The sequence below is a fragment of the Pyxicephalus adspersus genome, chromosome 9 (assembly GCF_032062135.1).
Source record: "Pyxicephalus adspersus chromosome 9, UCB_Pads_2.0, whole genome shotgun sequence".
Classification (NCBI taxonomy): Eukaryota; Metazoa; Chordata; class Amphibia; order Anura; family Pyxicephalidae; genus Pyxicephalus; species Pyxicephalus adspersus.
In genome coordinates this window covers 43821337-43837982 of record NC_092866.1, presented here as the reverse complement: position 1 = coordinate 43837982, position 16646 = coordinate 43821337, and the positions used below count along the sequence as shown (strand labels likewise).

The window sequence follows — 16646 nt, the reverse complement described above, 5'->3', positions numbered from 1 at the left end:
CTATTGATGGTTTTTTAGTATATTCAAATATTCAGCTAACCTAATGTTTGGGCTCATACATTGGACCCAGACCTTACAAACTGAAGCAACCTCTGATAATACAATTGCTCCCACAGGCTTGGGGAATTTGTTTGTTTATTTATTTCTTGGCCTGGCAGTCTATCAGTCTTTATTGTCACCAATGTGAAACACGTGAGTGGGTTTAAAGTATATTAGAGTTAGAGGTACCAAATGTGACACCTTAGGGCTTTTATTTACTGTGCCCTATAACAAAAGTAGTAATGCAATGTGCGTGGGATTGTACTGATTCAGTATTAGAAGTGATTGAGCCCATCAGGGTCTACTGATAATCAAAGCATTATCTTCTTCAATGAAATCCTGAAAAGGAACCTGAAAAGGAAACATCTAGAATGTCCTGCAAGTATTTTTAGATGCCTTGCACAACCATAAAACCTAAGACAAATTGTCATGCTTATCTAAACCTTAGCTACTGAAGGATGTTTTATTTCAGGGGTGTCGAACCCAAATACACAGAGGGCCAAAATTTAGGTTTTGCTTCACATTCAATCTCGAACAAGCCTATAGTAGAGAAATAGCACCGCTACTACAATTCCCTGTGTCTATTAAACAGTCCAATTCGGGGCCACGCATAGGCAGAGAGGCCACTGGTCTATAGACGCCAGTGATGCTGGGAATTGTAGTAGGGGCGATATTTCAATGCAGTGGCCAGCCAGCTGCAGTTCATATTTAGAATTCCTTTGAGGGCCAAAATAATTCCTTTTTGGGGCCAGAGTTTGACACCCCTGTTTTATTTGGTCTTACTCCTACATCTACAATACATATCTCTATGGGTTAAGGTGAAGATAGACTAACCTACCATTCATGAGTATAAGAAGGAGTAATCTTGTGAGTGTATCTTTCATTGATCTGATTTCTGTTAAATAGATTCTTATTGCAGTCTTTTCACTATACCCATGATCAATGCATTATATGTTTTTATCTATTTGTGCTATCAATATGTCATTATGAACTTTTTAAACCCAAAAATAAAAAAATGAACATAGTGTTGTTTATTCTTTAGATGTAGCTGTATTAGTTTTCTTTTCATATGCATTACCTTATTGCATTATTACCCCCTGCTGATCATGCAGACACACTTTCTGTCCTAGGATGACCACTCACTCTATTGCAGGGGTGCCCAGACTTTATTGGCTTGCAAGCTACTTTTTAAATGATTAAGTCAAAATGACTTAAAAATTCCCGTGCACAGTGGAGTTTATTTCGGAAGGCGGGACGTTGCATTTGCGTTCTACCGGTAGATCGTAATCCACCTGTTGGGCACCCCTGCTCTATTGTATAAATGTAGGAACATCATTGTCACAATGGGCTTGCCTTTTTTGCATTACAAACACCGTCTCTTCTCTATAGGTGTTCTGTAGGTAAAAAAAAAAACACCTTGAGAATCTGATAACATTGTTTGAAGTTTTAGTTCAGTACACCCAAAGTTACAAGAATACTGAGTGTTTATCAGGGTATACTTTTTTAAAAAATGTGCTAAAAAAAAAAAGTTGCTCTAACCACATATATGAAGCTTTATGTGCTTTTTTTAAGTGTATTTTTGTTTTTTTTTAACTATGTAAAATCTCAGAAATCCACAGTAAATACAGAATTGTTTTTATTGCAAGCCGTGAAAAGCTTGTACAAGAATATTTTCCACAATCATATTGCATATTTCTAATGTTTTCACCAAGAAAATGTTTGAACCATAGATTCATCAGCAACAACAGATTTACAGTTTGATGGTTTTGAGTTTCCATAAAAGATGTGGCATGTTTTATGTACTGAGTAGCATAGGTAATGAAAGCTTGGGGAAATCTGTACATACTGATGGACAGACAGCAGGAGACAATACTGAGAGTGTTGGAGACTGAACAGCATGCACTGCGAGGAGGAAGCATATGTCGCAGACCATGGTGGGTACGTTGTGTTAGGAAAGTATGTTAAGGGCATTGGTGAGGGTCTGCAGTTCATCTCTAAGCTCCTCCAGGGAACTCTGAATCCGGCTAGGTGTGTCCAGAACCTCAATGCTTACAGTGTATGGGTCATATCGAACAGCGAAAGGCCTCTTTATGCGGGAAGCATAATTCCTGTTGCAGGAGAAAAAATGCAAGCAACATAAGAACAGAAACACATACTTAAAACAAGCAATATAGACAAGCAAGACTTTTTCACAAACTAATGGTCATCACTGAAGCAAAAATGTAAATACTAACTCTGTAAGCATTATTGAAAATGACAAGTGCAGTAATGTGTGCCAACCAATTAGTGTACATTTCTCACTAATTTAAGTTCTGAAAACTGGTATTTTAATAAAGAAGACATGACTTCTCTACTCATAACCTATTCCCATGCATGTCTTGAAGACTTCTCTAGAGCTGCCTCCACTTTCTGGAAAACTCTTTCTCTTACTTTTAGACTTGATCTTACAAAACCTAATTAAAAGAAAAACCCACTTTGTCAAACTCACTTTCCCATCCTTATCTGTTTTTAAACCCATCATTTGTGTTCTTCTCTCCCCACTTCCTAAATTGTAAGCTGTAATGGACAAAGTGCTCTCCTCCTGTGTCTAAGTCTTGTCTATTATGTAGGTTTGTCATCTGCAATTCTATTTATTGTACAGCGCTGCATTATGGGTTTGATTTATCAAAGCTCTCCAAGACTGGAGAAGATAGACTATCATGTGAGAATCTGGGTAATCCAGCTAACCTGCTGCATCACCCAGGTTATCCCATGGTTAGGCCCAATATGTTGGCATCTGATATATAAAAGCTAATATTAATATTATTAATGTGCTGTTGCCATTGTGCTCAAAACTAGGGGGAAAGGACTAGTCCCCAGTGCTACTAAAGCCTTCAACTGATTATTTTCCACATTATTGTTACTGTGTCACCTCTGGGTGGAAATGGCCATCTCGATGGAGGTGAAGGGCTTTTTTAATGCAATGTTGGAGATGCTTCATCCCAAATTATTGATCTGGTGACTGGTGTGGAAATATTCATAACACAGTGGAATAGGGTTGAATGCATACAGGACCTAAGATACAGCTTTTACCCCAGAAAACAGAACAATGAGCAGCACAGTAGTGCCTTCACTGCATCTCATTCCAAATATTGGTAGACCAGCTGTGATTTTTAAATGTCCTTATTTCAGATACACAGCTATTAGGCTAAAGACATAGGAAGTGTTTAGATACAGGAAAAGCACTGTTTTATTTCAGCAGGCATTCAAGACAGAAGCTAATTTTCAGAATACTGCTAAGACACAATTATGTATGTAATAGTAGCTTAAGATAGCAACTCTTCACTATTTAAATTCAGGTCCTCTTTTACTGGTATTTGCTCCTTTACTTGTGAATCATCAGCTCTAATTACATCACTTTACTATCCTTCCTCGCTAATTACCAACATTTCCAGCACTCAGGCACTAGTGGGTATTATTAGCCTGGGTGTGGCAATACAGATTTCCATACGTTTTTACATTATTTTATTATGAGAAAAGGAAAACTTTGATAAAGAACAGACCTGTTTGATCCAATGTTAACCATATGGCAGTAAAACCTCTCCAATGACAAATACCACTCGTCTGAGCCTGAGGTTCCTCTTACCTTAGCTTCTCTTTGGCATCAGTAAAGCTTTCTGAAACAAAATAGACTGACTGGTAATTCAGGTCCTGGTATGGCTGCATGGCTGCTTCATCTGGGTCGAAAGGTCGAATTTCTGGCTCATCTGACAATGAATGCTGGAAAAAAACATGGCAGGTTATACTGTACTATAAAATGATACAGCTAAAAAATAAGATAGAAAACTGTGTAAAAGTGAAAATCTATTGACTGGATATATGTATATAGACTGTTTATCTGCCAAAAGGATTTGTAATTGCCTGCACCTGCCAGACCACAAAGCTAGTTCCTGGACCTTCTTGCCAAATACAATAAAGTAGTGAAGACTTTGCAGATTACTTATTCAATTATGTTCATATGTTTTGCAAGCAAATACAATTAAATAAAAACTGACCTATGTAGCTGCAGGTACTATGCAATAATTTGTCTTAACATTATACAGTAAAAGCACGAGCAAAAGTAAAAGTTGATTTTTCAGTGACTCTGCTTTCTTGGTTCTCTGATTTAGCAGCCTTTAGATCTCAAATCACAAAGTAGGAACTCTCAGGGAACTGAGCAGTTAAGGAAAACAACTTAAATGGCTGCTTCTTAAAGTGCTTCTACTGTAAACTTTAGATTGAATTACTCCTCAGAACATGCAGCTACATAAATTAGTATGAGTTTATTTTAAATCTCATCTGTAATCATTGCTACATCATTATTTTTTTTTGGTACCTCAATTTGACCTGGTATTAGCCTCTTCTGGTCTGCTGCACAGTTTTGCACAAGAGTCCAGAGCAGAGGAGAAAAAAACAGCACAAGGAGCCAATAGGGTGTACTGCAGTTGAAACAGCCTGGTGAGGGGAAAATATAATAGGCCTAATTTATTAAAGCTCTGCAAAGCTGGAGAGGATTCACTTTCATCAGTGAAGTTGGGTGATCCAGCAAACCTGGAATGGATTTCTTAAAAGTAATTTTCTATTTATTAGCAAATGTTTTTAATCTTGGACCAGATCCATTTCAGGTTTGCTGGATCACCCAGTTTCACTGATGACAAAGTATCCTCTCCAGCTTTGTTACAGGGAGATGTGGGCTGTGTGTTGCTTTTCCTTTTACTGCTTAGTGATGAGAGTAGGGAAAAGTGAAACTGCAGTGAAAGGAAGACCAGTTTACCTCCCATCTGCTAAACTGAGCTGTGCTATTAGTACATTTGGGTCCAAACCAACTTTAAGAAAATTGCTCTATAAAAAAAAGTTGTTCTTTGGGGATATATTGCCCCAAAGTGCCTACAGCTACAGAGACTAGTGAGAGTTTGAAATTAATATAGCCCAGTATAAAGCTACAAACACATGCTAGGCGGTGGTCTACTGAGTTCATGCTCATCTTAGGCCAAAATCTACCATGTGCACGGTGGTCCCTCAACATCATTCACCAGTCTGTCCCCCTCCATAGAACAGAACAAAACTGTAGATACAGCATTGGTTCATTCTGTCACTGAAAATGATCATCAGAGTTTGTTTCTGCCTACAGATTTCTGATATCTGTACAGAGCTTCAGACAATTAGGCACAATGATGAGATCATCTTAATGATCTCCCTTCCTTCATATTCTTGCCTACTGTAGGACTAAGAGCACTATGCAAAGTATTAATGTTTGATTGGCTCAGAATTACTTACAATGGTTATGTCGAGTTATTTGTAAAAAAAAAAAAAAAAAACAAGGGCGCATAATGAATTCATTATTAATTAGATTGTGTTCTCAAATATGTTAGTAAAGTTACTTACATATTGTAGAACCACATAGTAAACTGTGGTTCTCATCTAGACATGTAATTGCAGAGAACTATAGGGACTCCTTTAGATTGTAGAAGTGTTGGTAGATAACTGAAACACTAACATCTAGAAGTCCAGGCTTTTTCAACAGGTGACATATTTGAAGCAGTTGTTACAAATAATCCCGGATCTGCCACACAAATACTTCCTTGTTTAAACTGTAGAAAAAGCGGAGTCTCCAAACTATCACACTGCGGTTACTTTACATTATTGAATTACAGTTCAAACCCAAAGACAATTGTGTTTTTTGGAATCATTGCAGCCTACTGTTTCAAACAAAACAATGCACAATATTGCAGCATATAGGACAATGTTTTATTTTCTGTTATTTATTTGCCATGATCGAATTACTCTAAGCATTGTTTTAAATGAATTTTCACACCCAAACAAAAATGAGTTTATTACTTTCCTAATGATAAAGGATCAGACTCTAAAAATGTTTGATTTGTGCTGATAAATACTCTTTTCATTCATATAAGCCTGAATGTAGCACATACTGAAAGCTATGACTCTTAGGTTCTGATAAGGACAAACATAATTTACCAGTAATTCACCGTACGATGACAGCAGACCGGCACCGTATGCCTTTATTTCACCATCTTGCTTACACAGACCAAACTCCACTGTGAACCAGTATAGCTGAAAAAATTAATATATGGCTTTATTAGTAAATAAACAATATCTTTTATTTGGAGCTTGCGTACAAGGACTTTTGAGTGCTCCTCAGTGATGATTTTGGTCTCTATAAGGTATAAAGTAGAATTCTTTCAACAACCCTTTCTTAAACTTAAACTTGGATCTTTTGATATGCATGAATTATTCCTACATAAGATGCAAACTACAAAGAACATTTTCATTAAAGTTTGCAGACTTTTATTTTTATACCACTGCCCATCACAGCCAATATTACGGGCATTGGGACGCTGGTTTTACCAGGCATTTGATTTACAAGACATGGTTCTTCACTTTACCCTGAAGGCTTCTTCTTGGAACACACATGCCTACATCATACTTACATATTCATTTTATACCATACCATTTAGGATGAGCAAACTCACTTATATTTGGATTAGGTGACAAATTCAATCCCACCAGATATTTACCATAGGATGACCATTGAAAGGTACACTAAGCTTTCCTATTTCCATGCTGTTTGATAATAACACAGGACGTAACAAGAGATGGCTATGAGATCTTTCTGTGACATTATTAGTCTTCTAGTCTATTAGTTTTCATGTATTTATCCAATCACTGGTTATACAGGAGACCACTTGAGAAGTCTGAGAAAGTTTTTAGGCAAGTTATAAAATGTTTTCCAATTACTTGCACTGCAGATTGATGTATCTGCCTCCACATGTACAACATGAATAGTCAGATGAAATGAAAGTTTGCAAACAATGCTGGTTTAAAAAAACTTATTTAAATAAAGTGATCCTGCATGTGCAATAGGCAAATTTTCGTTTGAACGTATTGAACAGAATGACCAACATGGGCTGGACAAGAGTGCATAGCTCTGTTTTATCTTAGCTGAATGTTTCTCCTTTAAGAGCAACAAACACAATGCATATTTCCATGTGTATCAAACAACCTTTGATTTATTGACCCAGGAAAAGGGTACTGGAGAAATTTTGGAGACATTACCCTCACCTGTTACCAATGATACTAATCCAGTGCTCTCCATAATATCTGCCTTGCCTGCAGTGTAGGACTGACACAAATTTTAACATCACATTGGTGCTTTGGGTATCTGTTTGTTTGCCTTGTTGTTCTGCCATCAAACCCCTGATGAAGCTGCTGCCGTGAAGTAAGGCCATTTAATGTTTTTTTTTTTTTTTGTATGTTGTAAATGCTGCCAATATGTTCTTATAAGTACATGTTTGAAATAAAATTTTGATATGGGTATGCCAGCAATTTCCCCATTGAGTCCACTAATGGAAAGTAGGACTATTTCTTTCCTCTATACATACAAATATTTAAAAGTTCTTACCGTCGACAGTTTCTCTATTTCTTCATCTGTGGCTCCCAGAGATGCCAATCCAATATCCTACATAAAACAATGTGCAAACAAAGAAATACAAATATAGATTAACACAACTGACCCTCATGAATATTTTTATTAAAAATTCTAAACATTTACAAATGGTCAAAAACTTGGGAAAAATCATTTTAAATAGATGGTTCACCCAGAGATCCATCTCTAATATTCAAACCAGGCCCTTTTCAAGGATGGGCAGGAAAAGGGGGCAGCAAGCATGTGATGTGCCCCCTTCTTGTCCATACCAGGCTCTATACTTTCCCATGGTTGATAAATAGACAGGGCTTCTTCCCAACAACCAATTTAAAAACTGGTGAATATAACTCTGGTAATTGCACTGCACGCAAAGGTTCTGTTGAAGAGCCTTCTAAAGTTCCTCTTTGGTACCCAGACAACTTTTTTATTGTATGATTTAATTCTTCATATTTTTTTCACTTAAGTAAAAGGCTGCCTCAAGAATAGAAAATTAGGGGAAAACTCTCTAGTAGACCCCATGAGAACAGTACATTTTGAAAGTTTCATCCTATTTCCATTCTATGCAAAACTAAGAAAAATGAATTCTGGGTATAGATATACTATAGTTATGATTTATGGAAAACCCATGCATTTTATTTTTGCCACAGATCTCCTAGTCTTGCCATTTCGCCAGCAATTTTGGTGACAACATGGGCTTTGAAATGAACCCAATTACCACTATAATTCACATCAGTGATGCATTTTCATGCTCATTTCCATTACATAACATATTTCCATTCTAAAACCTCCCAATTAAACAACATATTCCATAAAACAGAAGATTATTTTGACGTAGCATAAATAACATAATTCTAAATCACACAAATGATAGAAAACAAACCTGGGAAAATTGAGCAAATGTTTTATCAGCCAACATAGGAACATGCCCCAGCAATTCATGGCAGCAATCCCTGTGGAACAGTAAAAAATAAAGAATATGTATTAACATAATTGGACACAGCATTTACACAGTAATCTGTGCTCTCTTTAGCAAATCCAAGTAGTTCATGATTTCTACATTTTACCAACTTTGCACGGATGATTTAGGGCGAAATTTAAGAATCAATACACAATTTTATTCAGTTGGTGTTAATCTGGATTTGGATTGGATCTATTAATAATATCATTTCCCTATGTACTGTTCTCCATAAACCTGTTCTAGAAACCAACTGGCAGCTACAGACTACATTGCCTCAGCCTTTCATAGCCTTTTCATCTTTGAGGAGCCCTGGAAATAATTTCTAGATCTTGGTTACCCTATTAAAATAAATTCTTCTGCGGCTGATGGGAAAAAGCCCCTTAAATTGGTGGCCAGTGGAAAGAATGCCCCCCTACAATGGTGGCTAGCATCAATCATAAGAGTCATTGAGCTGAATCAGCAAAAGTGGTGTTTATCCCCAGAAGTATGTAGGTATCATCACATGGGAGGTCAATCAGTTCTAGAAACCCCTTGCAAACCCTGGAGGAATCCAAGTTGAGAATGGCTGGTATAGGGCTTCCATCTATTGTAGTGTTTTGTTGTTGTTGTTTAGGGGATATGCTGTATTGTCAGCACTACTCATTGAAATATGCAGGCTTACATAAAGCTTCTTTGCATACAGCTGTGTCCTATTGTCTCTACACATCAGACCACCATCACATAGGGTGTTCAATGTTAGTTCTATCCAGGCGCAAATTTTTAACTGTGGTTATACAGCAGAACCCGTCCTGACATACTTGGATATATTCCCAGGAAGTGACACACATGTAAACAAGATTTTGTCGAGATCTTTAACCCTTCCTTTTATTCAAGCCCATTAGTTAACTTATTTATTAATTTAATTTATTATTTAATATAACATTCATGGTTTTATGGGACTGAAACATTGATAAGGGCTAAAATTAGGCATGGAAATTTATTTTAAAAAATGTAAAAAATGCTGTGAAAGATCTAAGTTTACAGATTTGTTTTGGGGATTAGTGTGGACTACATCTGCCAAGAGGGTGTGGGCATAAGGGTAGGGACTTCTTTGTCAGGGTTTGCTTACTCTTTAAGAGAAGTATTTCTGCTATGAGTACAGTGAGAGCATCCAGAAAAAAACTCCCGCAGCTGTTACTGTCTGTGATAGCTGTTTACAAACAGAGACAAGTTATTGCGGATCTTTTCCACACTTCTCACTCCAAAATATAACAAAGCAACTAACTTTGCTTCTGGATGGGGCATTTTTCAAGTGAACATTATTCTAACAATGCCAAGATATTAGGCAAGAACGTGAAATATTAAATCTTGAATACGATTATTATGCATGACTAGTGTAAATAATATAAAACCCCCGAACACACTACTTACTTAACTTACCACCTTTACCTTATGAATAACCACACCATTAATTTGTATTTAAATTGGCCATAGCAGCCCTTTATTTATAAAACCATTCTTATAACAAATTAACATTTTACATTTTTCACCTTTTAACATTTTTGTAAACAGTTAATAACATAGAGTTGCAGGTCCCTGCAAGTACTAACGCCCCCCAATCAGATTGCGTTACTGTGTATACTTCCGTTTTCTGGCCCCCCGCCGCTATACCACCGGCTCAGGGACAACGGTACCAGCATCCGCAGCTCCCCTTGGCCTCCCTGACAACCAAGTGTCACCTGAGGCTCTACTTAAACAGGAACTCCATACCTCTGATGGGTTCTTTTGACCTGCAACCCCGCCGCTGCCATGACACACAATCCCCATACCCAGTGACACTCACATCCGAAAAACCAAAGCAAACAAACAACAATAAGGGAGGGGGGGTGGGCAATTGTTCCCTTCTGTTCTTCTTTCACCGCAACTGATTTTCCCCCTTTCTTGCCCCATGCTTTTATTCATTCGCCCTTGACCCCTCCTACCACTTACCCCTCCTCATCACTCTACGCTGCTTTGACCACCCCTTACTCAAAAACCTCGTTTGTTCTGGAACTTTCCTTCTCACCCCTGTCATGAGGCCCTTCGCCTATTTTATTTCTTTTGTCTTGCTCCAGGCCTACTGACAAGTGAAAGAGTTGTTTTCCCACTGTAGTAACCCTTGAACTGATTCTTGACCAGTCTAATGAGAATCAATATATATTTCTCCTATTTAGTGCCCCTTCTTCAAGTTAATAAAATAAATCCTCTATTTGAAAATAATTATTTATTGTTAGATCAATATAATTTAAATTAATGCAAATATTCGAATAAAAATGTGTATATATAAAGTATTTTTTCGCTTTTTTCCCAAATTAGCAAAGGAGATCTTTAACCACCTAGCCGTTAAGCCCGACCTTCGTTCGGGCAAAAAAAAACGGCTAGGATGGTTAACCCCGAGATTTTTCCCATCCATACTTACCTGGTCCCCCTGTGCTCATCCAGCGTCGTTTTCGTATTCCAGCGTCGTCCTCCGTCCAGCGTCGTCCGTCGATCTCCCTCTCCAGCGTCGGGTGCCAGCGGGACCGGTAAGATGCCGGCCGGCATCTTGTGTTCCGCCGCCCGGCATCTTGTGTTCCGCCGGCCGGCTTCTTACCTGGTCCCGCTGATTGTCCCACGTCCTTCTCGTTCCAGCGCCGGGTGATCTCTGAAGGGAGAAGCCGTCCGGCGGAGAAAAAAAAAACCGGACGGCTCCTCCCTGCGTGCGTGATGACGTCGGCGCGTGTGCGGGAAATTCAAATAGAAACTCATTCATTCATTTTGTATTGGATTCAATACAAACTCCTGTATTCAATCCAATACAAAATAATTCAAATAAATACAAAGTGTGTAATTGGTAAATTCAAACTGTCATTTTGTATTGGATTGGATACAAACTCCCGTATCCAATCCAAAACAAAAAATAAAAAAAAAATAAAATAAAAGTAAATAACTTGGAAATTCAAATTTATGTTATGTATTTGATTGGATACAAACTTGCGTATCCAATCCAATACAAAATAATATAAAATTAATACAAAGTACATAACTGGTAAATTCAAACGCTCATTTTGTATTGGATTGAATACAAACTCCTGTATCCAATCCAATACAAAAAAATAAAAAAATAAATAAAATAAAAGTAAATAACTTGGAAATTCAAATTCTTATTTTGTATTAGATTGGATACAAACTCCCGTATCCAATCAATACAAAATAATTCAAAACAAACTCCAATAAATACAGAATCAAAGTTTTAAAAATTGCCAGTTATTCCCTGGATGGCTAGTGTGTAACACTGTGTCTTATCTTACCTTTGCTGATCTTCGCCTAATTTTGACCATTTTCTGCCTGCTTTGACCTCTGCCTGGACTCCGACATCTCTGCCTGCCGCCTGCCCTGACCTCTGCCTGGACTCTGACATCTCCGCCTGCTTTGACCTCTGCTTGGACTCTGACATCTCTGCCTGGACCTGGACATCACCGCCTGCCTGACCCCCCCTGCCATGGCTTCAAGCTTTGTTTATGTAGTCATGTTTAAGCTGATTTTTGTGTTTTTCCTTTAATTTTATTAAAAGTAATTTTTTTTTTTTTTTTAAATGATTGTGTGTTTCAAACATTTTTTATATTCATATTATCTACTAGAACCCCTGTTCGGACATATTTCTGTAAGTTACAGGTCTACAATTTAAAAAAAAAAATTCATGAAAAACAGTGGATCACTTTTGGTACAGAAATCTAGACCTCAGTGTAACGCTCAGGAGGTTAATAATATTTTATTATTACTGTTATGTATTTACGTGGCATCATTGTCCATTCATTCTTTTACATTCCTAAACTGTTTTAGTGAAACCTCCTAGTCTCTGTCACCAAAATTCTTTCTTTCAAATATACATTTAAAGTGTACCTATACTCACTATTTTCACTTTACATAAAAGGGATTGACAACCTATCATAGGAGAATGTCAAGCAGCACAGGAAAAAGAACTGCTAATCTGTGCAAAGGTATCTCGGTAATTGAACCCTGACACCCTGAACCGACTGGGCTGCCCAGCATTGCTCACCTCAGACTGCCCTCCCGCCCCCTCTGCCCCCCCCCCTGCCCCCCCCCCCCACTGCCCACTGTTACAAGAGCCCTGGACTCAAAGACGAAAGGCATCCCCAGCATCCCTTTAGACGTACAGTAGGGAGGGGTAAGGCAGAGCTCCGCAATCAACTCGCATTGCCTTTGCAATCGACCAGTAGATCGCAATCGACGTGATGGGAACCCCTGGCCTAGGCAATCTCACACCTGGGTTGGGTGACGTAGGTAAAAGAACCAGGAAGAAGAGGTGAAGATGGCGGCGCCGGGAGCGCTGCCACGAAGACGGATGCCAGGACAACGTGGAACCCAATGGGACTTCCGGACTGTTCGACAGCCATGTGGGATTAAAGGTAAATTTATTTTTTTGTTTTGGGGGACTTTTGAGTTTAGTTCCTCTTTAATATACACATACATACACTAAATAGACCATTTGCAGTTGTTTTCTCAGTTCTAGGTATCTTTTATTTATTTAATCTCTCTTAACTTAAAATCTATATATATTCCTGTTACTGCCTTCTCTGATTTTAGCTATGTTGTCTTTCTTAATTTTTTTTTTCCACACCTTTTTCTCACTTGTTTCTTATTCACAATAACCCTACATGTTTCACCATAATATGTGGCTTCTTCCTAATGTAAATGCTTAAAATATGTGCCCCATGCAAATTGCTTATAAGGTCAAAACACACACAACCTGAAAAACCTGGTACCTGAAATGGCACCATATGAAATTATATGAAACCATGGGCCCATCATGTGAGGGCACACAATTTTATAAATATGGCATAGATAATAACTCAAGCAATCATAGTACCATAGTTAGGAAAAATATAAACTACAGGTAAAAAAGAGATTCATCAAATACAGAAGACAAGATATACACATACATTATCCAAACATACATAAGTATAAAGGTCCTACCAATGGAGAATTGATTGGCTAGTTAAACTCTATGAAATTAGTCAAATCTGACAGTTATGAAAGAACATCTCTTTAATGTACAAGAAAATTGCCAATTTTGGTTTGATACGTACGGTTCTGGTGAATGCATTGGTGATGACGCATGTCGTATATACTGAGTACACTGAAAAACACGGAAAGCCAAACTGGAGAGAAAATCTCGAGCCGATAACAACCCAGCCACAGGGCGTAACTGGAAACCAGTCCTTTCTGTGACAAGCAGAACAAAGGTATTACATAAACCAGATGGATCAATGAAATAATTACCAGACCCAATGGCAGCAGAAGTTCTTTTATAGCGTTTCTATAAAGCATATACACTCTTAAGAGAAAACATGACCACAGATATTGACCATTTATTCAAATATAATTGAAGCGTCTCTTGGAATTGTTTCCATTATGATTTTCTCTACAAAAGTGTTTGCTGCTATAATTTTAATCATTACCAAATGGGCTGTCTGGACATATTTGAGGATTTTGGCCACATTTGGATATTTTTTATTATGACCACCTCATTAGTTAATTATGAGGTGGTCATCCCATTAGTAATATACCATGGCTTGTTTCACACTGGGTCATCATATGGGGTAGAGGTAGGACTTTACGTTTTCATGTCAGAGCTCCAGTGCGGGGACAGGGATGTAGGAAGCTCTATACATAGAGCACCAAATTTTACTCCAAATGCCTCAAGACTAGCAAAGTGATCCCAACTACAAACACACAGCTCTGAAGCTCTGCACACTCACACATCACACATCAAAGTGCATTGTTATGTTCTTGACGCATTGAGAACAGAAGGCACATTTTTAGAGTACTGCTTAGTTACAATGCTAAAAGTTGGCAGCAATCAAAATATTTGAATATAAAAAACATTTGAGCTCTTTTTCCAGGAATAATATGATGAAAGCTGAAATTATATTACTACAATACTGCATTATTTATTACCTAAGTGCTACAATCAAAATAAGTGTTGCTCTCATGACTCCTTAAGATTTTGCCTAACTTATGTTAACACACTGATTCATTGGAACTTGACATGAATTACTCCCAAAAGCCCTGTTGCTGTCATTGAGTTATAAATATCGTGAAGCATCTGTAAGTACTGAGTATTCTCAGTTATTACTGTGAGTATACTTTGTGATTTCACTGATTCTACACCTTCAGTATATAGTCAGATTACAAATGGTGTGCATTTGCAGCTTAGCTAGAAAACCGGCTTCTTCTTCTGATATGTATATGAGCTGCTCCAAGAAGGCTTTGCAATATTTGTAAAGGATTGGAAAAACCATAAATTATAAAAAGCACTGCAATGTGTGTGTTTATATATATATATATATATATATATATATATATATATATTTATCTTGGTGGTGGTACTGCCCCATTGACATACTGTGGATTGGCACAGACACATACCGAACTGTAACAGCTGGACAACAAAAACACATGGTTGTATCCAGGATGATAGGTATATTTGTTCAAGACAATATGCAGAATACTTCTCTGTTTGAGCAGGCAGTTTGGTGGCCAAACAGTGATGCTGAAGTACCAGGCTGAATGACAATGGGCTTCTAGGCCAGGTGGGGGAGCTAAAGAGGGCTGGGGTTGATTAAGAGTAAATTATCCCAGCTGAAACCTGTGGATATAAACTCCCAGCCTGATCTTTCCTGGGCTTCTGTTCTTGGCCTGTGAGCTGGAAGGAGTCCTAGGTGAAACTGTGAGCAAAAACACAGACTTTTTGGGAAAAGCTGTACGGTTGAGGCATTAGAGTCCTGCGCGGCAGTAGGTTCTCCAGGGCTGTTAGTGAAAGAACTAACAGTCAGTTAGAGGCCAAGTGGCCAGGCTTTATTTTGCTGTTTGTTTATTTTGCATGTTTTTATGTGAAAATAGTCTAAAGCCAGATACACGTGCAATAATTGTCGTTAGAAAACGAACGATTAAGGATTATGCACAATTTGTTTGACTGATCATATTATGCACAATTCTGTACATGCTGTAACGATACGATCGTTCAAATATAATCCACCAATAATGAACACTCCCTAGATACGATCATTTGAACGATGCAGGAAGTGACATGGAAAGGAGAAAGTGTACTGCAGAACAATCCACGATCACTGAACGACCGTACACACAATAGATAGCGAACGTTCGTAGCCCAAACAGATCCGCCGGGACAGTCGTTCGTTTCATTCGTTAGTTCGTTCAGCGGCAATCCTCATTCATCAGCGTCGTTGTGCACTTTTGTTGTTAACGGTCGTTCCAACGATAATTATTGCACGTGTATAAGCAACTATGGTGGGTAAAACCTTACTGGACTGATAACCTGCTGGGCCTGCTTCCTGTCTGAAATACCCCGCCCGTGAAGTTACCTAGACCCTATTACTTTGCTATACCCCTCCCCATTGCTACAGGCGATCCCACAGTTTATACAAGACGGTGATTTCTTTTTATCAATATACAGTCCGCCCAGCCAAATTTTTTTTACTGTTTCCCTAACATGTGTACCTTTTAGAAAACAGGAGACATCCTGCAGTTGTGGTATGTTGTCCTCACTGTAGCCACAGTGGGTTTCTAGGAGATGGAAGGCATCTAAGTGCTCCTTACAAGCATGTGTAGTATAAAGGCTCTTGAGGGTAGAGTAGACCTCCTTCCTGTAAAACATAAGCATAAGTGACAAAAAATGCAAGCATGGGTATAAGAGGCACACTGTACATTTCTGTATTATAAAGAATTGTTAAAAATGCATTTTTATTTTCCCAAGATTTTTCCTATTGCAACACGTGACTAAAGTAGAAAGAACTACTAAACTCCCATTGAAAATGCTGGAAAAAAAATCTGGGGGTGCAGCTAAGTGACTGTTTTAGTGCCTAGGCCAGTAGCAGTGGTCTAATGGCGTCTAATGTCTCTTTTTCTTTTTTGAGTCTTAGATAAAAGCTAAAACCTACACATGCAAAATAAAATATGCAAACATGTTTTCATTCCTGTAACTTTAGGAATGACTTTACTTCCTAAGCATCTGAAACTTTTCTAAAATCCTTGCAATGTACATGACTAGCCAAGAGAAGATTGTGTTTATCAACCAACAGTGGCGTTTCAAGGGTAATATACTTTATATGCTCCAAGTTTAAATTCTGATCCAGGACAGCAAAA

At 38.0% G+C, this 16646-nt stretch overlaps 1 protein-coding gene across 1 annotated transcript in view; it reads right to left on the bottom strand.

Annotated features, from left to right (window-relative positions):
- Positions 1-1662: 1662 nt before the first annotated feature.
- TH (tyrosine hydroxylase) overlaps positions 1663-16646 on the bottom strand; it is a 31458-nt gene continuing 16474 nt past the window's right edge. The window contains exons 7-13 of the mRNA XM_072421731.1: positions 16002-16147; positions 13568-13703; positions 8382-8451; positions 7478-7534; positions 6034-6129; positions 3665-3798; positions 1663-2147 (exon numbers count right to left, since the gene is read on the bottom strand). Of these exons, the coding sequence (XP_072277832.1) occupies positions 1988-2147; positions 3665-3798; positions 6034-6129; positions 7478-7534; positions 8382-8451; positions 13568-13703; positions 16002-16147 (799 nt within the window). The 3' untranslated portion in view covers positions 1663-1987. The remainder of the gene's footprint in view (positions 2148-3664; positions 3799-6033; positions 6130-7477; positions 7535-8381; positions 8452-13567; positions 13704-16001; positions 16148-16646) is intronic.